The 27214-nt window shown below is 52.7% G+C and overlaps 1 protein-coding gene and 1 long non-coding RNA gene across 16 annotated transcripts; one reads left to right on the top strand and one right to left on the bottom strand.

The window, feature by feature from the left end:
* Positions 1-31: 31 nt before the first annotated feature.
* Positions 32-11448, bottom strand: AKTIP (AKT interacting protein). 14 transcript variants are annotated; one of them, XM_070063538.1, is made up of 11 exons: positions 10431-10629; positions 10121-10171; positions 7499-7612; positions 6330-6535; positions 3270-3334; positions 3082-3182; positions 2545-2633; positions 2369-2467; positions 2170-2277; positions 956-1016; positions 32-787 (listed from the first exon to the last, which is right to left on the bottom strand). In XM_070063538.1, the coding sequence occupies exons 3-11, from the start codon at positions 7601-7603 to the stop codon at positions 677-679; spliced, it is 945 nt and encodes a 314-aa protein (XP_069919639.1). In that variant the 5' UTR covers positions 7604-7612; positions 10121-10171; positions 10431-10629; the 3' UTR covers positions 32-676. The 14 variants fall into 14 exon arrangements, with proteins under 14 accessions (XP_069919639.1, XP_069919640.1, XP_069919642.1 ...); XM_070063539.1 differs by lacking the exons at positions 10121-10171; positions 10431-10629 and adding an exon at positions 11193-11448; XM_070063541.1 differs by lacking the exons at positions 10121-10171; positions 10431-10629 and adding an exon at positions 11193-11446 and having other exon boundaries at positions 32-784.
* On the top strand, positions 11321-25971 carry LOC127491303 (uncharacterized). Of its 2 annotated transcripts, XR_011384316.1 has the most exons (3): positions 11321-11531; positions 18913-19571; positions 24736-25971. It is a non-coding gene; the product is annotated as an uncharacterized lncRNA (long non-coding RNA). The 2 variants fall into 2 exon arrangements; XR_007919874.2 differs by lacking the exon at positions 24736-25971 and having other exon boundaries at positions 11331-11531; positions 18913-19628.
* Positions 25972-27214: the final 1243 nt, after the last annotated feature.

A 27214-nucleotide genomic window follows, 5' to 3' on the forward strand; every position in this document is an offset into this window, starting at 1 on the left:
GTATTTAGTTTCCTACATAAATGACAAAGGATGATCATTTATTGGTTTATTTTGTCTCTACTAAACACATTAGTCATTCATCATTTAAATATCTGACATCATTAGAAACCGTTTAACACTTTTTCTCCCTCCTGCCATAAAAATACAGTAAGTGATTTGCTTTAAAAAAAAACCAACTATGAACAAGTGTTCTGGTTTCCTCTCACTCGTCTAATGCATTTCTCAGTGACAGCAGTAGGTAACTCAGTGAGACAGTAGGCTGAAGACAGCTTCAGGCGGTCTTCCACTCCAAAGTGCTGAGCTCTGCGATTCCCCTCTCCACATCCTGACGTATGGACAGCTGAAGCCACCAAATAGTGTTGAAGTCTGTCTGCTCTACTAGTTTACATGAGTGCAACTTACCTTTAGTATCCAGAAAAATATTTAAGCCTCAAGGTCCCCAATAATTTGGAGTATAGACCCAAGATAACCACCCTAGGACACTTCTGACAGAAGTAATGCATTACTTAAAGTGAGGTTTCCAAAACCTGCTGCGAGAACCTACACATATGGAGAACACTGATGGTCAGTCATTGTCCACACAGTTTACTCTTCAGGCAGTCCTCTGCCATTGGGCAGCTGTCACCAGGCCAGAGTCCAGCAGGAAAGTGCACGGTGCACCAGATTCACCATCTCTCTAAGTTGCTACTGCTTTCTCTTCTTTACTGAAAGGCTGTACTGAGCCAGGCTTTACCCACGACAGGCCAGCAACGTGAACACTTTTATTGTGCTGTTCTTCAGGCTTCTTCTAGGCACAATCAAAAAACAGACAAAAAAATGACTGATGAAGAGATCTCAGCACTGAATAAACTTATTTCTCAAACTGGTATTTGTATGGAATGACTGGTCTCCAGTGAAGATATCTTAGAAAAGAAACACTGAGTTAACCGTTTAAAAAAAATGGTTATCTACTTACTTTCTGCGTTAGCATCTTCTCTCTGGCTTCATCATGTATAGAAGGATTCCATGGAGAAAAGCTAAAGGGAGAGAAAAGCATTAAAAATCTGTGTAACACCAGTTTTCAATAATTAAGCCAATTTCCCTAACAAAACTTAACTAAGGAGCGACACTTTAAAAAGAAAGATCTTTTATTCAGTTGTCAAGATGTGTTTTAGACATTATCTAAGCAACTTTGTCATAACTGTGTCTTGTATATGTGGATCATCTCTAACCCCTTCATCAACCCCTGAAGTAAAACTGAAGATGGAGACCGCAAGGCACAGCACAATTAACCAAAGCTAAGGAGGGCGAAGGCCAGACCACCAGTCTGTATGCTGAGCCGCAGCTCTTAACTGTGCTACACTGCTTCCCCAGCAGTGCCAGTGCTGCCGGAGAGCTGGACCTCCGACTTCCTCGTTCTCAGTGCTCCTCACGGAGCCTCCTCCTTCATGGAGCCCCGAGACCCAGCATCACGCTGCTGCAGGAACCCACCACCCTCCACTATTCCGCTTCCCCTCTTTCATCTAACATGATGGGGGTATGGCAGGGTAAGAGAGGCACCTGACACGTGACTGAACCAGTACACTACAAGGATCCTTAGGAAAGCAAAGTCAGTAAATAGCTTGCTCCTGGCACGACATGCCAGATGATACAAAACTCTGTTTCAGGAAGGAGCCCAAGAGGCCTTAGAAATCGAGTCTGACACAAAACGTAGAGGTTGTAGGCTGACAGATGACACACATTTCTTTTTTTTTTTTTTTTTTTTTTTTTTTTGACAGGCAGAGTGGACAGTGAGAGAGAGAGACAGAGAGAAAGGTCTTCCTTTGCCGTTGGTTCACCCTCCAATGGCCGCCGCGGCTGGCGCGCTGCGGCCGGTGCACCACGCTGATCCGATGGCAGGAGCCAGGTACTTCTCCTGGTCTCCCATGGGGTGCAGGGCTCAAGCACCTGGGCCATCCTCCACTGCACTCCCTGGCCACAGCAGAGAGGTGGCCTGGAAGAGGGGGCAACCGGGACAGAATCCGGCGCCCCAACCGGGACTAGAACCCGGTGTGCTGGCGCCGCAAGGCAGAGGATTAGCCTTGTGAGCCGCGGCGCCGGCCACACATTTCTTTTAAATTCTCTCAGACCACCTGGAAAATGGAAGTCCAGAACGGCAAAGGACATTCATCCTGATGGCGCAGCACTCACCTAATTGCATAAGGGTCTTCTATTTTAGGTTGGTCAAACAAACGAGCAGTGCACACCTTAACGCTGTCAACCACTTTACTTTTAAAAAGCTGAACATCTTTTTCATACCTGTGTTCAGAGCAAACATCAAAGTTACCAACTTAATCTACTTATCTGCATTTTCAAATTTATCGTAAATAACAAAGCAAAAGTAACATACAGGACTGCAGCCTCTGGATTTAAGGGGCTTGCTGTATCAATCTTGTAGAAAACTCTCCTTGCATACATTAACACTTGCCAGATGTGGTTATGGTTCCGCCTAAAAGGACACAGGGCATGATTACTGAGGCCGCCTCCTGCTGGCTCCTGTCAGTAAAGAAGTGTCTCTTCACTGACCTCCACTTTGCAAATGCTCTTTTCACATCCAGTTCTCCTGAGGTGGGATCCACTAGTGGGTGAAAGACGGGAATATCAAACACCAGGCGCTGCAGTGGAGAGATATGTCCTTTTAATGCAAGCAGTGAGCTTGTCAGAGCCACAGAGTTTGTCATAAGAGGAGCTTTGGGGCAGACAAGGCACTCGTGTTATGTACAGAGAGGGATGCCTCACTACTTTTACCAGTTCCTGTGAAATGGAGTTTTGCCATGGAAGGGAAACAAGTCCCTCCTCCTCCACTACCACACAAGGATCACCAGGACCGCTTCCAGCCTCACCCGCACACCCTGAGCAAAGCAGTCAAGCTAAAAGACACGACGGGTGGTGTGACAGAGCACAGGACCCCCTTGAAAGATCGGTGTGTGGGGGGGCAAACATTTTGGGGAGCTGAAATCATAAAAACTACTAGGTCAGCAGAAGAACCAAGAAATCCTCCTTCTCCTTAAGCCCCCTCCCCGAATGAAGCCCCACAGGTGCAGTCAGGCTGCGGCCCCTTACCGGACAGTCACCATCGGGATAGTTATCAGGGATGTAAACTGTAAACTTAAACACGCCATCCTGGTAAAGTCCATGCCGGATGAATATCACTCCAAACCACACTGCAGGAAAAGACAAGAACAGCCGGGCCTAACTTTGTGTCCAAGGGGTCAGATATGCTAGAAATTAAGAGGGAATCCTTGTCTTACTTAATGCAGAGCGGTAAGACGGCTGCACATAGACACCCGGTAGCTTCTGCTTCACAACCAGGGTACTACAAGAGAAGCAGCAGAAAATGAGCGCGACGGACACAGCCACACCCCACTTCCGCTTGCTGATAGGTGCCTCGCCCTCACAGGCAGCCAGTGCGAGGCATCCTCTCTGCTGAGCATCCGCCCAGATCGCTGCCCATTTACTGGCTTCCTCACCCGATCTCAGACAAATGTGTGAGCCACGAAAGGCCTCACATTTAGAAATTAAAGCCCAACAGGGATATTCAAAAAACCGGGCTTCCTTCCCAGAAAACAGGCTGCAGGTGATGTGAACAGTGCAACTCCCCCTTCTGGACATGAAATTTGAAATAAATGAGTATGTGATATTAATAGCTTTTGTGACTGTACACAGATCTCACACACGTTCAGAAACTGTTTTAAAATGCAATTTAGGGTAATAAGGAAAAATTAAGACTCCATGGAATGGCTGTCCCTTCGTGATCATTCTGAAGCTGAGCCACCACATCACACAGCGGGGGGGGGGGGGGGGCGGGCTGGGATTTGCTTGGTGAGGGCAGGCATCAGTGTGGGGCTCTCAACTATACTGTCCCCAGGGTCACCCCCTAGCTCAGACACTTAACTTCATGGGCCTTGCCAGGGAGTAGGAAACCTGCCAAAAACAAAGGGAGGCCAGTAAACTGACACAAAGCCTGCACTCGTTTTTAAAAGACCCAGCTACCCACAGCCGTTCTGCCCTGTTCCCTGCAGCTCTGCACCCAAACAGGTGAGGCTGTGACCAGACCTCAAAAATGTTTACCCTAGGGCCTGAAAACACATTAACCTGCCTATCCTGAATTTTACTGGGAAGTAGCTTATGGAGCCTCTTGGTTTATCACCTATTTGCCATCACGCTTCTTTTTAGTAACTTTTAAAGTTACCCCATTTTTTAAAGTCACTAAGATTCAGCATGTCAGCTACAGTGAAGTTGGTCAGAAAAGGCAATTTTGTGTTCAATACACAGCAGACTTAATCCCCACAATGGAAGCCTGTCCAACTCACTGCCCAGCCTCAAACACAAGGCCTCCATTATGAAGCTCAAAGGACCACTGCTACCAAATCACACCCAGCCAGTTACACTGGGGCCTTAGACCCTCTGACCACTACAGCTGCAGCAGCACACTGGGGGTGACAGGGAGGGGGACGGTGTCAAGGATACTAAATGTTTTTTTCTAAGTTTATTTTCATTTATTTGAAATGCAGAGAGCCAGTGATTGTCCATCTGCTGGCTCATTCCCCAAATGCCTGCAATAATCAGGGCTGGGCCAGGGCAAAGTCAGGCACCTGGAACTCAATCTGGGTCTCCTACGTGGGTGGCAGGGACCTAAGTCCTTGAGCCATCATCTGCTGCCTCCCAGGGTGTGCATTAGCAGGAAGCTGGATCAGAAACAGAAGAGGGGCCAGCACTGTGGTGTAGTGGGCTAAGCCTCTACCTGTGGTGCCTGCATCCCACATGGGCGCTGGTTCTAGTCCTGATTGCTCCTTTCCAATCCAGCTCTCTGCCATGGCCTGGGAAAGCAGTGGAAGATGGCCCAAGTCCTTGGGCCCCTGCACCCATGTGGGAGACCCCCAAAGAAGCTCCTGGCTCCTGATCAGTCAGGTCAGCTCAGCTCCAGCTGTTGTGGTCATTTGGGGAGTGAACCAGAGGATGGAAAACCTTTCTGTCTGTCTCTCTATCTGTAACTCTACCCCTCAAAAAAAAAAAAAAAAAGAGCCAAGACTTGAGCCAGGCATTCCCATAAGGAATTCAGGCATTCAATGTAGCCGCTTTATCAGTGTGCCAAATGTTTGCCCCAACAATAATTTTAAAATAAGTTTACAGGGGCCAGCGCTGTGGTGCTGCAAGCCAGCATCCCACATGGGAGTGCCAGTCCCAGTCCTGACTGCGCTGCACCCATTACAACTCCCTACTGATGTGCCTGGGAAAGCACAGGAAGTGCTTGGGCCACTGCCACCCACGTGAGAGACCACATGGAGTTCCTGCCTCCTGTCTTGAGCAGCCATTTGAGGAGTAAATCAGTGGATGGAAGATCTGTCACTCTGCCTTTCAAATAAATAACAATTTTTTTTAAGTTTACAGACAATTTAAAAATTATAGAAATCAATTCTCTAAACTTTTGTCTGTTCAACAATTATCCAGTCATTTTCCATCTAAAGCCATATGACATTTGAGCACTGTGTTGTCCCTCTTAGCATTGTATGCAAGCGCTCACCTCCTTGGACTCTAGAGACAGCCGAAACTTGAGCCCAGGTGCAGATGGCTGAGACCAGCCACGCTGCTACTCACATGCAGGCAGCTCTGTAAACCTCCCTGTGACTGCCCAGTCCTGTCTTTGAGATTCATGTCGAGTAAGTCCAGTCCCTTCTAATGACAGACCTTCACATACATGAAGACAACTTTAATGAGTGCTCTAAGTTCTCTCTTCACTAAGCCAGCAGTTCCAGTTCCTTCAGCTGTTGAGTCCAAAGGTCTGGCTTCCTGATCCCTCCTCCCTGCTGGGACCAGGATGCCTCTTACAAGGTGACAACCAAAATGGAGCACAACCTTCCTGCTAGGTGTGACCCGACAGACAATGGACTGCCACTCTCCTCCCACCGTCCCACCTCCTACAAAACTCTTTAGGAAGGAAACAATTCCTCTCATGGAAAGAAAGTTCAAAATTAAGTTACTAAGTTCCAATCTACTACAGATTCTTCATCTTAGTTTCTTCCTCTGTAAAACTGACATGGAAATTAAAGCACTTCTGCCTCTGACTTACCCACCTCTAAAGAAGCATCAGAATATTTTAGAAAGGATAGTTATAGGACACTACCCAGGTCTTGGTTAAGAAAGATCTTATCACCCGCCTAAGCCTCCACAGTCCTACATCCTTTATGGCCGATACTGGAGGGGAATGTGGGTGAGCCTGACAGCTGCCACTTATTCAGCCCACCAGAGTAAGTTTCATGTTTCAAGGAGGATCATCCCTAATCTAATCAGGGAGTTTGTCAAGGACTTACAATTCTGCAAGAAGAGAGTATTCCAGGTAGAAGGGTCCGTAAGAAGCATGGGTACCGTTTGTTGACTGTGCTGCTGGGGCAGGAGATGTGGGCTTGGTTATGGGCAAAGCATTCTTGGGAATAGAAGGCAGCTGCTTTTTGGGTGCAGTTCGTGGAGGACTGGTTTTCACGTCCCCTGTTAAGGTCTTCTCTTCACCGTCAGATCGCTATTCGGGATGAAGTTGTGAGAAGAGGGGTTAGGGTGACTTGAAATCACACAGTAGGTATTACTTCCATGACCTACAAGCTGGAACTGCTCTTTGACAACATCAGTCTAATGCTGTCAAGACAGCCTGAAAGTCCTTTGCCAGGAGGGGACAAGGCTGAAGCCATACGAAAGCACTGGGAAGGCTCTGATTAGCGAATTCTGTACGGACAACACAGTGAGTACTTACAGGATCACCCAGGACAGGTAAAGAAATGGTTTCTCCTGGTGCCCCACCCGCCAGAAGGACAAGGGTTACTAAGCAGTCAGACCACTGCAGAGGACGGGAAAGGTCCCCTTGCACTCGGGTGCTGAGGGATGACCGAGTCAGCACTCGGGGCGAAGCTGTCTCACTTCCTGAGGTCTGATTCGCTCTCGGCCCTAATGAATGTTTCTGCACCTGGAATGCTACAGCACAGAGCGCCAGCCTTCGTCACAGACAGAGGCTGGTGTGAGTCAGTCTTCACCACCGTCTCATAGGTTCTTCCGGGGCACAGGTACAACCACAGGCTGTTATTTAATTAACTGCAGATCAAGTGCAAAGAAGAAAGGTAACCGTAACATCCTCACAGAGGTGGAGTCATAGGTTGTGAAAATAACCTTTTTATGAAAAATTCAGTGTCCCTCAGGTCTGACCTGGCCACGTTTTTCTGACCTTTCCCAAAGCTGCTCTAACCACAGAATCTTGAAGCTGAATAGAAACACGACTACGATGATGCGTCAGAAATTTCATCCCGCGTGAATGTAACCTAAACGAAAACCATCTGGGAACTGTGACTGCCAGAATGATTTCTATTTGAGATGAAATTATCATTTTTCCAAAGTAGAAGCTAGAAAAATCAGGCTTCTAGGTGGCCTTTGGTGTGACCCCTTTAACTAAGAGAGAAGCGCCCGGGTCTGCCCTGCGTGTGTTAACTGCACCTACTTTGCGTACGGAGCTTGCAGACATGCTCCAGAAAGGGTTCATAACGTGTGCGCCAGGCAGAGAAATCCAGTGGTGCGTGTCATCCAACGCTTCTGTCCTCAGCATTCGCGCTACCTTAAAACACGGGGAGACAGAAACAGGCCGGCACCAACAGTTACAACTTCTGCAGTGGACAGAAACTAACTTTGCTATCTGAGATAGGATATAACGTTATATAACACAAGTTGTACAAACCCAGGAAAATGTCTTGAGGTATCTTCATAGATGGCTTCCTCCGGCATCACCTTCCTCTTTGCACCCCCTCCCTCTTCTGGCTCTAATTTCTGTCCTACCTCCAGATGTCCACAAGACTCTGGGCACCAGGTCCCCCCAGCTAGGATTCAGAATAGTCGGTACCCTGGCTCAACTCTGGTATCACAAAGTCTGAAGATACGACTACGAACAGTTGTGCAACTAGCATAACATCTAGGCTTTTAATTAAGGGAAAGCCAGGTTCAGAATGCCCTGTACCCACTCAGACAAAAGTTCTGTCACTGTTCCCAGGCTTATGGGAACAAACGATAAAGCTTCAAGGTGGCTAGTTTAAGAGTGACTCAAGTACAAACGATTCCCTCCAGCAAAACTAGCAGCCCAAGAACTAGACAGGGAAGACAGAGCCCACCTACGTAGGTAAAACAGAGCGATCCCGGGTCCTGTCTGGCCCCTCCCTTTTTTTTTTAACTGCTGCAAATCTGGAAACTGCAGGATGACGGAATTGCCAAGCAACACACACATGCAAATGAGGAGTGCGAAACAGACATCTCACAAACACAGCTCTTCCAGGGGCAGCCTCAAGTAGCATATGACGAAGCATGTCTCAAAGGTCACAGGGTCAGGGGGTCATTTACTAAAAATACGGAGAAGCGCAGGCAAAGCAGCCTCGGCTCCGGCGAGTCCCCTCCGGGCTCCGTCACGTCCAAGGCAGAGCTCCCAGTAGCGCCAGTGACCACAGGTGACAAGGGCCGGAAAAGCCACAGCCCCTAACCCGAGGTCCTCCAGCAGGCTGCCCTGCTCAGCCGTGGGTGTCTCTGTGGAGTCTGACATCATGGGTGGGGACCAGGTCTTCCAGGTCCGGCCACTGCCTATTACTGCTGTTTTGATTTCCAAAAGATAATGCCACCCAATAATTAAGGCAGAGGAATGAGGATCCTGGGTCCTCCACTAACACGCTGACTTACAGCCAGTCAGCAGCCAGGGCTCTCTGCAGAGTGACTGACACGTGAAATGACTGCGACATCCGAAACGCTGGCGCACGCTCCTGTCTGAACCACACGAGAACATCACTGAGCTAAAGGCCCCGCAGCGAGGCGGTGCACCACACTGTCCGGTCGCACGGACCGCGCAGGGGACACCCTCCAGGCACGTGCGCATTCACAGCGCCGGAGCAGCTTGGGTGCAAGCCCCGTCCAGGCTGAACACATTTGCCCCTGTGCCTTTGCCTTTAAGAATCCCGTCATCTCGCCCCCAGTTCTGCCTGCCTGCACCCAGGACTGCTGCCCAGCTCGCCGGTGGGTTTTTGTTTTAAAAACCCGATCTTTCCAGCACACTGCTGGGGCATTAGCCACACCATTTATTAGGCGTTCAGTCTATGACAGGCTCAGTATGACGTGCTCCAACAAGAATGACGTAGATGGGGTTAAACAGGCTACATCCTTGTCATCAGGCGACAGTTTCTGAATTTCTGCTGGTTCAGCCCCGAGAACAAAACACGACATTGCCTGCCTTTATGTCCTAGCGCCGAGAACGCGGCATCTGCAGCCCGTGCCAACGATGCATACCCTGGCAGAGCCAAAGCTAAGCGTCCCAGTGCCTCCACAGGCACCAACTTAATCCATCAGCCCCCGAACAGGTTTAAGATTCCACGGCAGGGCAGAGCCCACAGCCCGGCCTATGGCAGCCGGGCCTCACAGCCGGCTCACACCGGCACCCTCGCCCGGGCGCAGAAACCAGTCTCCGGGCACGCAGGGAATCTGGACAAACCTGTCTCGAGGTGATGCAAGGCGGGGGCCGTGTCCCGACCTTGCAGCTCCCCCGAGACGAGCCTGGGACCCAACAGCCTCTCCCGAGAGGGGATTGCGGGTCTCCGGACTCGGCGCTGCCCGCCCTCAGCCAGGGTGTGGGGCTGAAGAAGGCGGGTGCCGCCTCCCTTCCTCCGGCCCAGCTCGAGCTGCAAGCCCCAGTTGCGGGCTGTGGGCTCCACGACGGCCAACGCAGCAGGTGCCTGCAAACGCGTACAGGTGCCCAGCCCCGCCCCCGTGTCCCAGCGCGGCCGCCGTCGTGGAGCGCCGGGCAAGGCAGACAAATGCCGGGCCTGAAACGCTGGCGGCCGGGGCTCAGGGACTCCTCGACCCTCGCATACCTACCAGCCGGCCGAGATGTGCGCCTCACCCCAGCGCCTTCAAAGCAGGGCTCCCGGCTGCCGAGCGCCGCCGCGGCCCCACAGCATCTCAGGCTGCAGAGCCAGCCCGGCCCCTGGCCGCTCCCCGCCCCGCCCTGCCCTCGGCGTAGGGCTCCGCCTCCTGCCCCAAGCCCCTGGACCCGGACGCTTCCGCCCAGCCTCCCGCCGCCAAGTGGCTCTCGCACCTGTCCATCAAGGACGTCCTTCCGGGGGCGGTGGGACGACAGCAGTCCGTCCTGCCAATCAAGTAAGATCAACTCGGGTGGGGCTGCAGTTGACCCGCCCCTTACGTAACCGCGCCGTTGGGTGGGGCGAACTGTCTATCAAGGAAGTACGGGTCCCCGGGGAGGGATGGGAGGAAACAAACAAGCGCAGGTACGCAATTGGGCGCGGCGTCCGCCAGTCGCCATAGAGACCCGCCCAGAGGTTTATGCCGGCAGGGGGCCGCCCGCTACAGCCACCGCTCAGGGCGGGGCCGGGGCCGGAGAGTAAGACCTTCTTCGCGGAGAGGCGGCACGGGGATAGGGCCGCCGCCGCTGCCCCGCCGGGCTCGCTGGGATCTGGGACGGCCGGAATGGGATGTACCGACGACGGCTGCTGTGTCGGAAGAGAGCTTTACGTAACCCTGAGAGCCGCCCCCTTTCGGGCGGCTGCTGATCTCCTGGTCAGCCCTCGTGCGGGGCGCAGCTGGGCTGCCTTGAAGCGCGCGGGCGTGAGCGCCACCTGTCGGCGAGTCCCGGCGTCACGGGCTGCCCGAATGACTCAGGTGCGCGCTGGACTTTGGAGTCCGCCCCCGCCCGACTGTACAGCTCCTGGGTTTGGTGTGGTTGTGTTGGCTTTAAACCCCAGACGTGTCCTTTCCCACGTCTAACACGCTGCGCTGACGCACTCCCACGGGGCCCATTCCACGCCGAGTAAAAGCCAAACCCAGCCAGGCGGTCCAGGCACAGCCCGTTCTGGCCTCGTTCCGCCTCCCTGCCCCCTTGGCCAGGCCCGCCTCTCCATCCTAAGTCTATCCTAAGTCTGTGGACACTGCCCTTGGCTCCCGAAGTCTCTAATCCTTTTCCCCCGTGGGACATCCCTCCGATCCCCGACCCCAAAATGCCGAGCGTGGAGACGACCCTCCCCGCAACAGGTACCTGCCCCTTGCCTGGACGTCCGTGGTTCTGACGCCCCCACCCCACCCCCTCCCCCGAATTCGTTATTTCACACTCGGAAGAAATTCCCTAGGACCCGGTTTGTGGAGTTTGTAGTTACCTCCGAGAGGCAGGCAAACGATGGCAGGAAGCCAGGCGCTCCCAGTGTTCAATCCCAAGGGTTGGTTCTGAAATCCGGCTTCCTGCTCCAGCTGAGAGCAGTCCCGAGACACTTCCTCTTGTCCAGTCGGACACACTTAGTTCCCTCAGTACTGGATTCGCCTCTATGGAACGGAGGGGACGCAGGGAACCCTTGCCTCTGGCCGCAGCGGGTCTCCTGGGCACCCCTCTGGTCACTTCGTCCCAGGCTCCTCCTCCTATCCCGAGTTTTCTGAGCTTGGGTTTCCACAGAGGACTCGCACGTTATTTCTCCAGCCCAGACCTCTCCACTGAGCTTTAGGTAAGTGTATCAACCACGCACGCACCGGGCACTGGATGCCTCACACGCATAACCAGTATCCGAGAGCCTCTGGCCGCGCATGACAGAAAACCCTACTCAAAGTGGCTCACATAGGCAGGGGATTTCCCTCACATGGGGTGGGGGTGGGGAGGGGGTGCTTCGGGCACTGCTTTCCTTCACTTCTCTGGAATTGCACATTCTGGGTGGTGGCAAGACGGCTGCTGCCACTCCAGAAATAACCCACGTCCGGCAAAACGCAAAGTATCCCTTTCTTCAGTGGTCTTTGAAATGCAAGAATACCGTTCCCAGAAGGCCCCTGGAAGAAATGCCCACCCAGGCCATTCATGATCAGAAATGGGTTGCTGAGGGCTAGGGCTTTGGCCCAGCTTGGGATGCCCGTCTTCCACGAGCGCGCCTGGGTTCAAGTCCTGACCCCACTTCTGGGTCCGGCTTCCTGTTAGTGTGCAGCCTGGGAGGCCTTGGTGGTAGCTCAAGTACTCAGTTCCCTGCCACCCACCTGGGAGACCTGGGTTGGGTTCTGGGATCTCAGCTTTGGCCTGGCCCAGCCCAGGCTGTTGCAGGCCGTTAGGGGTGGGCCAGCAAAGGGAAGCCATTCCTCTGCCTTTCAAATAATGTAAAAATTTTAAAAAATGAGTCTCTTCCCACAGTCAAATCCATGTGGATCAAGTCTGCTATGACTGACTGGGGCCAATAAAGATTACACTTGACTCCTTGGAGAAATGATTGGATTGAGAGCCCGGCCTTGTGGCGTAGTGGGGTAGGCCCCCGCCTGCAATGCCAGCGTCCCATGGAGGTGCCAGTTTGAGACCTGGCTGCTGCACTTCCGATCCTGCTCCCTGCTAATGGTCTGGGAAAAGCAGTGGAAAATGGCCCAAACGCTTGTCCCCTGCTACCCACATGGGAGACCTGGAAGAAGCTCCTGGCTTTGGCCTGGCCCAGGCCCAGCCCCGGCCATTGCAGCCATCTGGGGAGTGAACCAGCAGATGGGCGATCTCTTTGTCTCTCCCTCCAACTCTGACTTTCAAATAAATAAATATTTAACAAAAAATAAGTAATCCAATTGGTATATTGAAAACACCGCTTTGTGTGAACATAATTGCAGGGGCACAGGTGTGGGAGAGCCGTTGGGAAACCATTGCGGCAGGTGGGGTAGGAGATGACTGCACGCACATCACGGTGGGAAGAAAGAACTGAATGTGTTCTGGAGCTTTCTGAGAGGAATAGACAGGACTTGACCACAGCTTAGACAGGGGATGTGCCTGTGTCTGGTGGGGGGAGGGTCGTGAGCGGGAAGGTATCCTGGACGATGCCTAGATACCTGGCCTGAGCTGCCGGATGCACGGTGAGGCCGTTCACCGAGATGAGAACCGAGGCCCACCGCGTTGGGAGGGTGGGAAGTGGAGAAAAGTTCTGCTTCAGACAGGCGCTGTTTGTGGGATTTCTGTAGCCACTGCTGCTTTCTTCTCCGATTGTCACTTCCTTCCCTCATTGCTGACAGAACCTCAGTGTTGTTGAGTTCAAGCCCTTTCATGGCTCCTCCTTAACTCCCCACAGGGCAGACACCATCCTCCTGCCCCGGCGGTGGGCCAGCCCCTCTGGCATGCTTCCCTTTCTTCCGAGGCGCGGTGCTCTCCCACCCTGCCCCGCCACAAGTGGGGGACTTGGCACTGGACCTCTGCCTTGATCGTTCTCTTTTCTGCCCCTCAAAGCTGCCAGCTCAGACACCACCTCCAGGGCCTGGGTGCTGCCTGCCTGGACGACGACCTAGTGTTCATTTCCTGCTTTAGACGGTGAGCTCTGTGAGGCAGGCTCCTCACCGTCTCCCCGGAGGAGAATCGCACCGTTGGATGAAGTAGGGATGCAATACAGTGATCCCCCTGTGGTGGTCAGCTTTTGGTTACCTTGACAAAATACCCGAGGCAAGCTATTTAGTAAGGAAGAGAGACTTGGCCTCATGGCTCAGGGGTGGAAGGTCTAGGGGCCTCATCGGGGGATGGCTTTCCTGCTGGTAGGGTTCCACGCAGCACCGAGCATCACGTGCCAACAGACAGCGAGCACACACACCTGTCTACATGGCGGTATTTCATAAAGTATGTGGAGGGGTGGGTATTGCTGGCTAAGTTTAAGCCACTTGGGGTTCCCACGTCCCATGTCGGAGGCCAGTTCAAGTCCCAGCTGCTCTGCTTCTGATCTGGCTTCCTGCTCATGCTCATCCAGGTGACGGCTCAAGTTCTTGCGTCCATTACCTGAGTCCCTGCCACCTACAGGTAACATCCCTGGATGGAGATCCAGGCTCCGGCCGTCAGCCTGGCCCAGCCCTGGCTGCTGCAGGCATTTGGGGGGCGATCTTGCAAATGTTAGAGATAGTTTGCTCTGCCTTTCAAATAAATAAACTTTTTTCAAAAGACTCATTCTTTAAAAAAAAAAAACTTGTAGAAAATCCAATGAAAAGACATTTTGAAATCTTACAGAATATGTGTAATCTCTCACAGTTAAGCCACTAGGACACAATCCCATGCGGCCCCACCTGCACACACTGTAACTGGATGGAACTGCCACCCTCCTGCTCCCATTAATTTATGACTTTGGAGTGTGAACTCCTACAAATTTGGCAGTCAAATCAGATTTTAAACATAACACCCCCTTCTCAGTGGTTTCACTTTCCACAGTTTGAGTCACCCGCAGTCAATCACGGTGAGAAAATACTACAGAGAAAATTCCGGAAGTAAACAACTCATACATTTTCAGTTGCACGCGGCTGAGTGTGATGAAATCGTGTACCAACCTGCTGTGATCCAGCCGGGACGTGAATCATCCCTGGGTTCCACGTACCCCTGCTGTATACACAGCCCACTCACCAGTCACTTAGGAGCTGTCCTGGTGTCACAGAGCTTGCGCAAGCAGCACTACTTTGCTTAATAGTGACCCACAGCCAAGGCTGGTGATGCAATTTTGTTACTGCGATCGTTTTATCGTAGTGTTGTTGCTCTCGATATACTTAATCTGTAAATTTCATGTGTGTAGAAAAAGCTATATAGGGTTTGGTACTATCTGTGGTTTCAAGACATCTACTGGTGGTCTTGGAACATATCCCCTCCGAGTAAGTGTACGTAAGGGTGGGAGGGTGTTACATAAATACGGGGCAAAAGAAGGAAAGAAGCAAGGAAAGTAATTTGAAACCCTCATGCACACACCGGGCTCTGCCTCTGCGTGGGAAAGTAGCTCATTGTGACGATGAGGCAGCTTCAAGTTACCCTCTCTTTATGAGCGGCACAGAAAATGCTGAGCAAAACTCAATCACCCTGAACCTTGCCTGCTAAATATTTTCAATCACTTCCGATTATGCCTGCTAGTCTAAATTGCTCAACATATCTGATGTTAAATTTGTATCGGCCGACGCCGCAGCTCACTCCTCTGCCTTGTGGCGCCGGCACACCGGGTTCTAGTCCCAGTCGGGGCGCCGGATTCTGTCCCGGTTGCCCCTCTTCCAGGCCAGCTCTCTGCTGTGGCCAGGGAGTGCAGTGGAGGATGGCCCAGGTGCTTGGGCCCTGCACCCCATGGGAGACCAGGAGAAGCTCCTGGCTCCTGCCATCGGATCAGCGCGGTGCGCCGGCTGCAGCGGCCATTGGGGGTGAACCAATGGAAAAAAGGAAGACCTTTCTCTCTGTCTCTCTCTTTCTCACTGTCTAATTCTGCCTTTTACCTCAGGACTGGATAGGCGATCACGCTGAGTGTTCCGCACTTCTCGTGGTCCAGTCAGCGAGGGAGTCACTGAGTGCAGCCTTCTTCTGGTCTCTGGGAAGTTAACTGCGCAGAGCAGTGTAGGGAGGCTGTAATGGAAGGAAGGGGCGACGCAAGCAAGGTCAGTGTGTAGATTGCACTGTCGTGACTATAACAACATACCTGAGGCAGCTAACTGTCCACGGGAACGGGGGTCTCCAAGCTCATGGTTTTGGAGATTCGCAGTCCAAAATGAGGCTGCTCCCATGGGTTTGAACTCTGGTGACAGCATCTTTGCCAGCAGAGTCCCAAGGTAGCACAAAGCTCACGTGGCAAGAAGGAGCTCACACGTGTGTCTCTGTGTGGTCGTGGAGGCTCCACTCTAACACCCCATTTCAACCCCATCCCCTCCCAAAGGCTCCAACTCCAAATACTATAACTGGATTAACTGCCCGCCCTCTTAGTGCCATTTACACTGAGACTACAGGACCAAAAGACTTTTTTAAAAAAATATTTACTTATTTTATTTGAAAAAGTTACACACAGAGAGAGGCAGAGAGAGAGAGAGGGGTCTTCCATCCGTTGGTTCACTCCGCAATTGGCCGCATTGGCTGTAGCTGCACCCATCCGAAGCCAGGAGCCAGGAGCTTCCTCTGGGTCTCCCACATGGGTGCAGGTGCCCAAGGACTTGCGCCATCTTCTACTGCTTTCCCAGGCCATAGCAGAGAGCTGGATCAGAAGTGGAGCAGCCAGGTCTCGAACCAGCGCCCATATGGGATGCCGGCCCTTCAGGCCAGGGCGTTAACCTGCTGAGCCACAGTGCCAGCACCCCAAAAGACTTTTGAGGTTGTTGGGGGACATTCACTCTCCGGACTGTTACCCAAAGCAAAGCAGATGGTCTCAATGGGCTTGGCTTATACACATGTGCCCATATGAGTCAGTATCTTTATCTCTATCCATTTGCCCTCAAATCCTTTTTTGAGAGGTCGATTCCCATAGAGATATCACTGGTTACACACATGGTTCAAGACACATGAGATGATTATCCAGCTATGCATTTATTTTATAATTATTTTATAAGGCCAGTAAAGATACAATTAGTAGATCTAAACCATGACTTGTGGGTTGTAATGGTTAGGATGAAAGCACTTCTATAGGGTAGTGTGTATTTCTTTAGTGATAGATTTAAGGAAGGATAGTTAATCATGATCCTCAGATATGGCAGAAATCATGAATTTTTGAGAATTACTGAAGTTTGAGAAGTACTATTCAAGAGGAATGCTTTCACCCATTTTTTGGTTAAAGATTTATTTGAAAGTCAGAGAGGGGGAAAAGCAGAGAGAGAGAGAGAGAGTTATCTTCCATGTGCTGCCTCATTCCCCAGATGGCTGCAAAGCCAGAGCTCAGCCAGTCTGAAGCCAGGAGCCAGGAGCTCCATCTGGACCTCCCACACGGGTGCAGGGGTCCAAACACTTGGGCCATCTTCTGCTGCTTTCCCAGGCCATCAGCAGGGAGCTAGACTGGAAGTGGAGCAGCCAGGACACAAACCGGTATCCCTATGGGACGCTGGCATCAGAGGCAGCTGCTTTATCTGCTACGCCACAACGCTGGCCCCTGCTTTTGCCCTTTCTACATCCTTGGTGATCATTACAATTCTTGCTTGTACCTTCACAAATGTGCTTTGGCTGTGCAGGCTTTGGCTGTACAGCCTGGAGCGAGTGGGTGGCTGGCTGGGTGAATTTTACAGAGTACTGCATTTCAAAATGAAATCAGAGCGGCTGATGGAGCAATGTGAATGCTGATGCCTTAACAAAAAGCAACCGATATAAAATGCTGCTGCTCACCCAGGCTGAAAAGAACCAATTTCCTTTTATAATCAAACAGCATTTTGAACATAGCCTGACACTACAATAACTCTGCCTTTCTTTGCATCCCGAGACGGTGCCACCAGCCACAGGGCAAGCTTCTTTTTGATTGACGCCATCTATGGAAAACCACCTCACTCTATGGTTTAAAGCATTTGGGAAGAGGATAAATGCTAGGTCGGCGCTGCGCCTCAATAGGCTAATCCTCCACCTGGGGCACCGGCACCCCGGGTTCTAGTCCCGGTCGGGGCACTGGATTCTGTCCCAGTCGCTCCTCTTCCTGTCCAGCTCTCTGCTGTGGCCCGGGAGTGCAGTGGATGATGGCCCAAGTGCTTGGGCCCTGCACCCCATGGGAAACCAGGAGAAGCACCTGGCTTTGGATCAGCGCAGTGCGCCGGCCGCGGCGGCCATTGGGGGGTGAACCAATGGAAAAGGAAGACCTTTCTCCCTGTCTCTCTCTCTCACTGTCCACTCTGCCTGCTCCCCCCCAAAAAAAAAGAGGATAAATGCTTAAGGTCAGTTTCAGACTCCAGAAAAGCAAGCCAAGGAGGGAGAAAAAGCTTTATTTGTTCAGCAAGCAGAACCCAGGGCTGCTGTGGGAAGGGCTGTCCCAAACACAAACACCTCCCTTCCTCCCAACAGATGAGAGCAGACTTCAAAAAGTTCATGGAAACCAAATGAAAAGAACTTTCTTGGTGCAAACACACCCTTTGAAATCCATGCATAGTTTTTTTTACTATCGTACACATTTTTCATGAACTTTTTGAAGACTGTGTCTGTACAGAGTTCAGTGTTTTTTGCACTGAAATAAACTTGTCCTTTCATTCTATTTTCCAAAACCTTTTTCAAGTTCTCTTGTAAATAGTGATTTTCTGAAAGATGGGGCATCTCAGTGATTTTGAGAGTCACCTACCCAAAGCAACTGACAGCTGTCACCCTCGTTTAGTCTAATATTTTATTCTGAGAACATTGTCATACAGAAAAGCTGAATGTACTACACACCTCTGACTCACCCCCTAGACTCAACAACAGTTACCATTTTCTCTTATTTGCTTGTCCTGTCTTCTTCCTACTGAGTTATTTAAAAATAAACTGCAGGCAGGCAGGCATTTAGCCTGTGGTTAAGAGGCCTATAGCCCATATCAGAGTAGCCAAGCTTGAAACCCTCTCCAGCTCCTGACTCGAACTGCCTACACTAAGGCAGACCCTGGGAGGCAGGAGCGATGGCTCAATAACCAGGTTCCTGCCACACGCACACTGGATACCTGGATTGAGTTTCTAGCTTCTGGCTTTAGCCTGGCCCAGTGCTGGCCATTGCAGACATGTGGGGAGTGAGCCAGTGGATGGGAGTTCTGTCTCTCTGCATCTCAAATTAAAAAAAGTTGGAGTCATCGTGACCTTCAACCCTAAATGCTTCAGTCTGTATGTCCTAAGAGCAAAAACATCCCCTTACAGAATGGTGGTGCCACAGTCACACCTGGGAACAGTCACACTGAAGCCGGTGCTCTGTCACTGTGGGTTAAGCTGCCACTTCGGAGGCCAAATCTCATATCAGAATGCTGGTTGGAGTCCCAGCTTCCGATCCAGCTTCCTGCTAATGCACCTAGGAGAGCAGCAGAGGCTGGCCCAAGTGCTTGGGCCCCTGCCACCCACATGGGAGACCTGGGTGGAGTTCCTGGCTCCTGGCTTCAACCCAACTCAGACTTGGCTACTGTGGACCTTTGGGGAGTTAACCAGCACAGTAAGATCTCTCTGTTTCTTCCTCTGCCTTTCAGATAAATATTTTCATTTAGGGGAAAATTCACATGGAGCCAGCTTTGTGGTGTAGGCAGTAATCCCATATGGACACCTGTTCCTGTCCTGATTGCTTCACTCTGATCCAGCTCCCTGCTAATGCATCTGGGAAAAGCAGTGGAAGATGGCCCAAGTGTTTGAGCCCCTACCACCCTGTGTGGGAAACCTGGAAGAAGCTCCTGGCTTTGGCCTGGCCCAGCCCTAGCTGTTGCAGCCATCTAGGGGTGAACCAGCAGATGGAAGATCTTTCTCTGTCTAACTTTCAAATAAGTAAGTCGTTAAAAAAAATCACACTAAAATCCTAGCCTCATCACACATGAAGACCGATTTAAATTGATCTGCTATACGTCAGGGGAAAAAAAAAAAAGTTTTCACAGCTGTGGCCAAGTCCCTCTGAAACGCCCAGGAGAAAAACCTGTCATCTATGACAAACAACAGCTTCTCCTGATCCCATTCACGTGGCTCCTCCTCTCTGGGGGGACCCCAGGAAGCCGTCTTCATCCCAGCCTGCGAAGGCGCTGGGTTGAGTTTGCACAGCCCGGGGAGCTGGGAGACCTTCGTGCCTCCGCCTGTAGGATCGAGCGCCCTCTGGTGGCCAGCGGAAAGAATGCACGCAGCAAAGCCGAAAGTCACGCCCCTGGTGAGTTTCTCATAGAGAACAGTGTGTATATATTTTAAACAAATCCACGCTCCTAAATTCTGAGTCTGCATTTGCATTGCTGGAGAAAAAACCAATGCCAAAATAAGTTTTTTAATTCCCTTGAAGTTATTAGCACTCTGAAGCAGGGAAGCGCCCCCACCAGGGGTTCAAGTACACAGAGATGGAAGAGAAAGGATTGTGGAGCTTTATCATCTAGGTATTGTCTCAGGAACCATTCTGCAGGCCAACCCCAGAATCCACCTACACAGCCTTGGTCAGAGACACCTGCATCCCCCTGCAACTACTGCCCCCCCCCCGCCCCGCCACCAATCACACCAATTCACCCCTAAGATATAAATGAGTTAAAAATCCTCCCACACACACTAGGGCCCAAAGCTCCAAGTGAAAGAGACTAAGCACTAATGGTGGAGTTCCCAGCATTGGCCCGGGACACAGTGAGGAGTTCTATCCTGGACAATGAGACGGTCTGGGGCAATGGGCGAGGGGGTTAGGGAGGGGTCAAGGGCTGGGAGTGAGAAGGGAACACAGAGGCACCCCTCGCTGGCTCCACATCTGTGCTGCGCAGGGCGTGTCAGCATGCCAAACTGCCTGCAAAGGATTGAAGATGAGCATCCTAAACCAGGCAGGTGTCTCTGATCAAGGCTGTGTAGGTGGAAACACAGGGGCGGAGGTGTCCATCACCCAAGGATCACGTGACCCAGCATCTCCGGACAAATGTGCTTTTGTCACAGGTTAGGCAGGGCTGCACTGGCTGCACTCGTCCTGCGGAATCAGCAGACTCAAGTAGGAAAGTGGATTTACCTGGGTTAACTCTGGGGTCAGCTGGAGGAGTGCCAGCTACCCAGAGAGCGTGGGAGAAATCCCTCAGCCCCAAAGGCCAGTGGCCACAGCTTCACAGCAGTGTCAGTGCACCCTCCACGCGTCCCGGGGTCTCTACCTCACACCACACAGCCCGGGCTGTGGCAGCAGGCCCCGTCTGGCCTCGGCTCCTCTTCCCTTTAGGAACAGTCACTGACCCCCAAGCTGGCTGTGCCAGGCCCAGACCTTCCGGAAGTGGGGGCTGATAAAAGGAGGTTGTGTCACCATTGCTTCCCTGGGCTGTAAAATGCAAGGTCACACAGAGGTGGCGGGTGGGGAGGAGCAAGGCGCTGCACGGCAGACAATCCCCAGGCCATCGCATGGCTCCCCTGCTACTACGCTGGTTCACACCACCACGCTCTGGTCAAACCGTATCACCTGCTCCCCTGGGCCCAGCTCCTGCTGACCTCACCCCCTGCCATGTTTCCTTCCCTCACTCCACTCCAGCCTCGGTGGACTCTGCCATTCTGTAACACCCCAGGTGCACTCCTGCCTCAGTGCCTTTGCACCTAACATCTGTGCACACACACACACACACACACACACCCCAGATGTGGGCACAGCTCACTCACTCAGGCCTTTGCATTTTCTGCTCAAAGGCCTCCTCCTCAATGAGGTCTTCCCTGACTGCTTTATTCACATGAGCAGCTCCTCCCCGCCCAGCACCTGTGCTAACTTACTCCAGTGTCAATCACCTGTCACCAAACTAAACACGTTTACTTATGCTCTCGACCCCCACATCCATCCCTATGCTTCACCGACATAAACCCAGAGAAGGCAAGGATTTTTTTTTCCTTTCCTGGCTTTGATGACTCCTCCAGTTCCTATACCTTAAAAAGTAAAAGGGCATGACCCATGGTAGGCACTCGGGATGGGTGAACTGTGGCCCCACCGCCAATGCCATAGTTGCTGCCCTAACCCTGGCATCTCAGACTGAGCTCGCACTTGGAGGAAGGCCTTGAATGAGGTACTAAGGTGAAGTGGGGTCGTGTAGGCAGCCCCAGCCCATCTGCCAGGGGTCCTCGTAAGCAGAGGAAATCTGGACAGAGACTGGGGATGCGCTTGCAGAGGGCTGACCACACGGAGAGGCAGCAAGGGGCTGGCATCTGCAAGGTGGGAATCCCACCCTGCCGGCACCTTGGCCTTGGCCTTCCGGTGAGATGCCTGTGGGAGCCAGGCACGCCAGCCAGGAGTAGTTTCTGCCTGAGCCAGTGCCTGGGGGAGGCTGGAGGCGGTGGCTTGCTCTGAGCTGGGAGCCAGCCTCCTTGCTGTTCTCCTTCCTGGAGTGAGATGGGTGTCTGCTGAGCCCAGGGGAAGCCAGCTGGGGCTGAGCCCGTGTCCTCTCCCGCTGTGATGGCAACGTAGAGGAGAGGAGCTTCTCATGGCATCTGATCCAGTGGCCAGCCATTGCCCAGGACACTCACTACCCTCAGACTCAGCAGACGCTGTTACCAGAAGGCCCATGAAGGCCATGGTCACGGTGGGGAGCAGTGCAGGACGTCGGCTGCCAGAGCGGACGCCCCAGCGGAGGGGACACTTGGTGAATTCTCGCTCCTCAGGTCCCTGTGATGGCTGAGTGAGACAGGAGCTCCTGCCGTCCCTACCCTACAGAAGAGCAAACAGGCACGGGGAGGTGGCCACATCCCATCAGGAGAAGCAGAACTGGAATCCGGGTTTGTCTCTGCTCTTCTTCCAGCACCCCCGTCCCCCACCAGGGGGCGACCTCGCTCCCCAGCTTGCCCTTTGTCCAAGGCCATCAGAGGGGGCCGACTAGCATCGGTGCAGATGAAACAGGGCTGACCAGGGTCGCCCATGCCTGCTCACCCTCTGTTTGGCCCCCGCCATGGGTCACAGAGCGCCCTGTGTTTGGGCTCTGGCAACGTCAGCCCTGGACACTGCGTTCACCAAGAATTAGCACTTCCCGTCTTCCAGTCGGGTCGCAGGCCACAGGGGCCTGATGGTGCTAGCACAGGCCGGGCCTGGCTGCATGGGGTGGGGGAGGACACACAGCACTGCCTCGCAGCAGCTGCGAGTGATAAGGTGAAGCTGAAAGCTCTGAGCAGGCACCCCCAGGGTGCAGCCCAGCGTCTGCACCGATTCTCTGAGCGGCTAGAATTCCCTAGGCAGTGCAGCCCAGGCACGAGTCTGCATAAGGCAAACCTGAGAGTCCCGCCAGAGCTGAGCCAGGGGAGCCAAAACTTCTGGGGCGTGGCCAGGCCAAATGCCTGAACCCCAAGGGCCAGAGAACAAATGTCCCAAAATGGCCCCAGGCTGCCCATTTGCACCCTCCCCACCCCATCCAACACGCCCCCTCCCAGCAAAACAGCCAGGCGCTGTCTGCTGGGGCTGGATGCATGCCTGTGTGCCCCTGTGAGGGGCTCCAGCAAGGTGTCAGTTATCAACCCTGGGGCCGCAGCACCTAGCAAACTGCCCTTTGAGGCAGAAGGAATGCAGAGGGGATGCAGCGAGAGGAAGTGGCTGGTGCATCGCTCCCTTCCTGATGGGCCCGGGCTGGGCTTGCTCAAGGGTACAAGAGGCGCCACAGCGAGGTGGCCACAACAGCCGTCTTGTTAAATGACCCGTGAGTCTTACCCTGGCGAGAACCCTGGCAGGAAAGAGGCATTTCTTTGATTATGAAAAATTCAGTCCCCCACATTCGTCTTGGCTTGATCGAGTGGCTCCCCAAGGCATCCATGGCCTGTCTCCCTGTCTCTCTCTCCCGCTCTCTCATTTATTCAAAAGGGTCATGTTTTATTGTCGTTCGGCACTCTGCAAACCCAAGGGCAAAGCACCATTGTCAGTATTTAAAACACAACTTAGACAAACGAGAGAGCAACCGACCCCCCAAAAAGAGGGAGGGCCTGTCAATCAGCCGTGGCCCCCCGAGCTTCCGGAGTCAGTTTCCCGCAGTCTGCCACCTGTCCCTCATCCCAGGGAGCAGCCGTTAATGAAGCGCTCCGCAGCGCCTGGGCGAACCCTTCATGGAGCCGAGGGGAGGCCCGACACAGCCCGGGTGTCTCTCTACCTGCGTAGGTCGCGGCTGTCACCGTCAGCTCACATGTGGGACGCCGGCCCACGTGTTGTGCAAACAGTCTGGAAAAGTCAGTTTTCTGCTTACCGCGACCTGTGTCACAGCCAGACCCTCGGCGAGCCTGGGTTTGGTTCGACAGCCACAGGGATGGCGTGCAGTCTCCAGTGACAGCAAATCCCTGTGCTCGTTCCCCACCCAGGAAGCCCACCCGACAGCGGAGAAGGCAGACAGGTGCCAGAGGAGCAGCCCCACTGGAAACATCACGAGAGGTAGGGTTTGGCGCGGTGGTTAAGATACCATTCGGACGCACCTGGGTTCAAGCCCCGGCTCTGCTTCTGAGTCCAGCTTCTTGCTAGTGAGCTCCCTGGGAGGCAGCAGGTGATGGCTCAAATCCTTGGGTCCCTGCCACTCATGTGGGAGACCTGGGATTGTGCATCTGGCTCTGAGCTTTGACTTGGCCCAGCCTCTGCCCAGACTTTTGGGAAGTGAGACGGCAGATGGGAAATCTCTTTCTGCCTTTCAAGTTCAATAAAAAATTAATACAAACCCGTGAGTCAGATCATGAGAGATGACATACTTGTCGGCTCCGGGGAGCCGCGAGCCACTTCCACAGAGCTCAGGCTGAGTCACTTCTTTGCCTGCGCTGGGCCAGGTTGCTAACCCTGTAGCTTGGGCCCTGGGAAGGGCGGACACTCGGCAGACAATGGCATTTACCTCTGGGACGCAGCCCCACGTAACCCACAGGTTCACCTTGCACCACACCTCTCCCGTGTCTCTGTTCTCAGAGTCTCATGCATTTCCTGTGTCTAACACAGACACACACACACACACTTCCGGGAGCCCAGAGGAGCTAGAGCCATGCTCCAGATTCCTGGGTGGGAACAAGACCACGCACAGAAGCTGTGAGCTGTGACCTGGGGCCAATCACGCACAGGAAGCAACCTGGCTTGCCAAGCTGAAACGTGCCCTTCCCAACCCCTAAACCCCGTGATTCTGGAGATGTCAAGGGGGGAAACACTGCAAAGGCAACGCAGCGCAAGCCTCCAGTTTTGCCAAACAAACAGAAGCCCAGGAAGATGGAGGTCTTGGCGGTCTGTCGGCTACCGAGCTGTGCTTTGGGGCTGTGTGTGTGTGCACGCAGTGTGAGCATGCGTGCGTGTGCATATGCGCGTGCAAGGCGGCTGGGAAGGTGGGTAGAGAGGCAGAGGACGTCTGTCCTTCTGCAGATCACTGCGGATTTTCTCGACTTCGCAGGTGGAACTGAAGATAAATGGATTAGCCAGGTGAATAAACCTGTATTAAAAACTTTCTGAAAAATCAATTCAAGAGAAGAGATTTGGGAAAATAAAATATGATCAGCTGTGTCAGAGAGCTTGAATAAATCGATGCCCGCGAGTCTGGTGAACAATTTCTGATTTGCGGCTCTCACCAGCTCCTGGCGGGCGATCGCTCTTGCGGTAATTGGACTGTGGGATGAAGCCAGGCCAGAGTGAAAGGCACTGAACACGATGTTTCTTCAAGTGAAAATTAATTTATTTGCTGACCAACAAAGACCACAAAGTAATTCCAGAATTTTAAGGCTGGTGAGACATCATAAAATCATTTATGCTTTTCACCCCTTCAATTAGACTTGGAAATGAAAAAAAACGGGTCTCCCCATCCCCATGCGTCGCGTTCAGCCAATCAGAGAGGAGAGAAGCATCCAGAGCGCCTGACTCCAGAAGGCAGAGGAGGAGGGCAGGTTCCACATGGACCTGCAGAGAACCAATCCCACGCATGGCGTGGAGGGCGACAGACACATGGTAGAGAGTGGGAAGGGGCTTTCTCTTCTACGCTGTACTTTCCCCACACAGGAGCAGAAGCTGGGGCTTGGTGTTATGGCGCAGCATCCCATGTGGGCCCTGATTTGAGCCCCAGCCGCTCCACTTCCAATCCAGATCCCCGCGAATGCACCTGAGAAAGCAGCGGAAGACGGCCCCAGTGCTTGGGCCCCTGCAATCCACGGGGAGACCTGGAGGGGTTTCCAGGTTCCTGGCTTTGGCCTGGCCCAGCCCTGGACATTGTCAGCATTTGTAGAGTGAACCAGAGGATGGATGATCTCTCTCTCTCTCTGCCTTTCAAATAATCAATCTTTTTTAGAAAAAGAGAAATTAAAGGGATGTTGCTGTTGCAGTTTAGATGCCCACCTCTGCCTTCCTGCCAGTGCTGACCCTGGGAGGCAGAGGTGATGGCTCACATGGTTGGGCTCCTGCCACGTGTGGGAGACTTGGACTGAGCTCCTGGCTCCCAGTCTGGCCCACTTCAGGCTGTTGGGGGTATTTGGGAAGTGACTCAATAGACAGACCTATCTATCTACCTACCTACCTACCTACCTACCTACCAAGAGAGAGATAATAGCGAGCTTGAGATCACCTATCAAATAAGTAAAAGTTGCTTTTGGCACTGGAGTGAATCTGCCTCAAAAAAAAAAAAAAAAACAAAAAAAACAAAAAAAACAAACAAACACGAGTCCAGTCCACTGTTGAAATCAAAGGAAGACCTAGGCTGTGGTGTGCACCGCAGTGGGCGAGGTGGCCAGGCGTGGGCTGGAAACGCTGCAGCTGGCCCTCTGTGAAAGTGGCATAGCTGTCTTGGTATTTGAATCATTCAAAAAGGCCACACTGTACTTAGCAGGTAAAGCCACCATCTGCAGCGCCTGCATCCCATATGGGCACCAGTTTGAGTCCCTGCTGCTCCACGTCCGATCCAGCTCCCTGCTAATGTGCCTGGGAAAGCAGAGAATGACCCCAATACTTGGGCTCCTGCACCCATGCAGGAGACCCAGATGAAGCTCCTGGCTCTTGGCTTCAGATCATCTCGTCTCCAGCCGTTGCAGTCATTTGCGGAGTGAAATAGTGGATGGAAGATCTCTGTCTCTTCTCTAACTCTTTGAAAAAATAAATCTTTTTTTTTTTTTTTGACAGGCAGAATGGACAGTGAGAGAGAGAGAAACAGAGAGAAAGGTCTTCCTTTCTCTGTTGGTTCACCCTCCAATGGCCGCCACAGCCGGCGCACTGCGGCCAGCGCACCGCGCTGATCCGATGGCAGAAGCCAGGTACTTATCCTGGTCTCCCATGGGGTGCAGGGCCCAAGCACTTGGGCCATCCTCCACTGCACTCCTGGGCCACAGCAGAGAGCTGGCCTGGAAGAGGAGCAACCGGGACAGAATCCGGCGCCCCGACCGGGACTAGAATCCGGGGTGCCGGCGCCGCAGGCGGAGGATTAGCCTAGTGAGCTGCGGCGCCAGCAAAATAAATAAATCCTAAAACAAACAAACAAAAAAAACAAAACAAAAAAAACAAAAACAAAAACCCACCCCCCCACACACACCCCTTTCTTGAGCTTCAAGTGGCAACGCCAGTCCAAGACCCTGTAGCCCTAGGGTTTGCATCTCTTCTGTAGGCTGCAGTTTCTCCCTTCTCACCCCCGCCATACCAGCTCAGCGGCCACTCCTGCAGGCCCTGCTCCCACTGCCTGGGAGGCTTCTCCTCGTTCAGACCTCAGCTAAAACGTCAGGTCCCCGAGGAGAGCGTCTCTGAGCCCATCTTCTTCTTCAGTCACTGTCACGTTTCCTTTTAAGCAGCTTTTCTTTCATTTATATGTGAATGCCAGAGACATAGAGGGGTCACAGAGACCTTCCACTGGCTCACTACCCAAATGTCCATAACCGCTAAGGCTGGGCCAGGTGGGAGCC

The sequence above is a fragment of the Oryctolagus cuniculus genome, chromosome 18 (assembly GCF_964237555.1).
Source record: "Oryctolagus cuniculus chromosome 18, mOryCun1.1, whole genome shotgun sequence".
NCBI lineage: Eukaryota > Metazoa > Chordata > Mammalia > Lagomorpha > Leporidae > Oryctolagus > Oryctolagus cuniculus.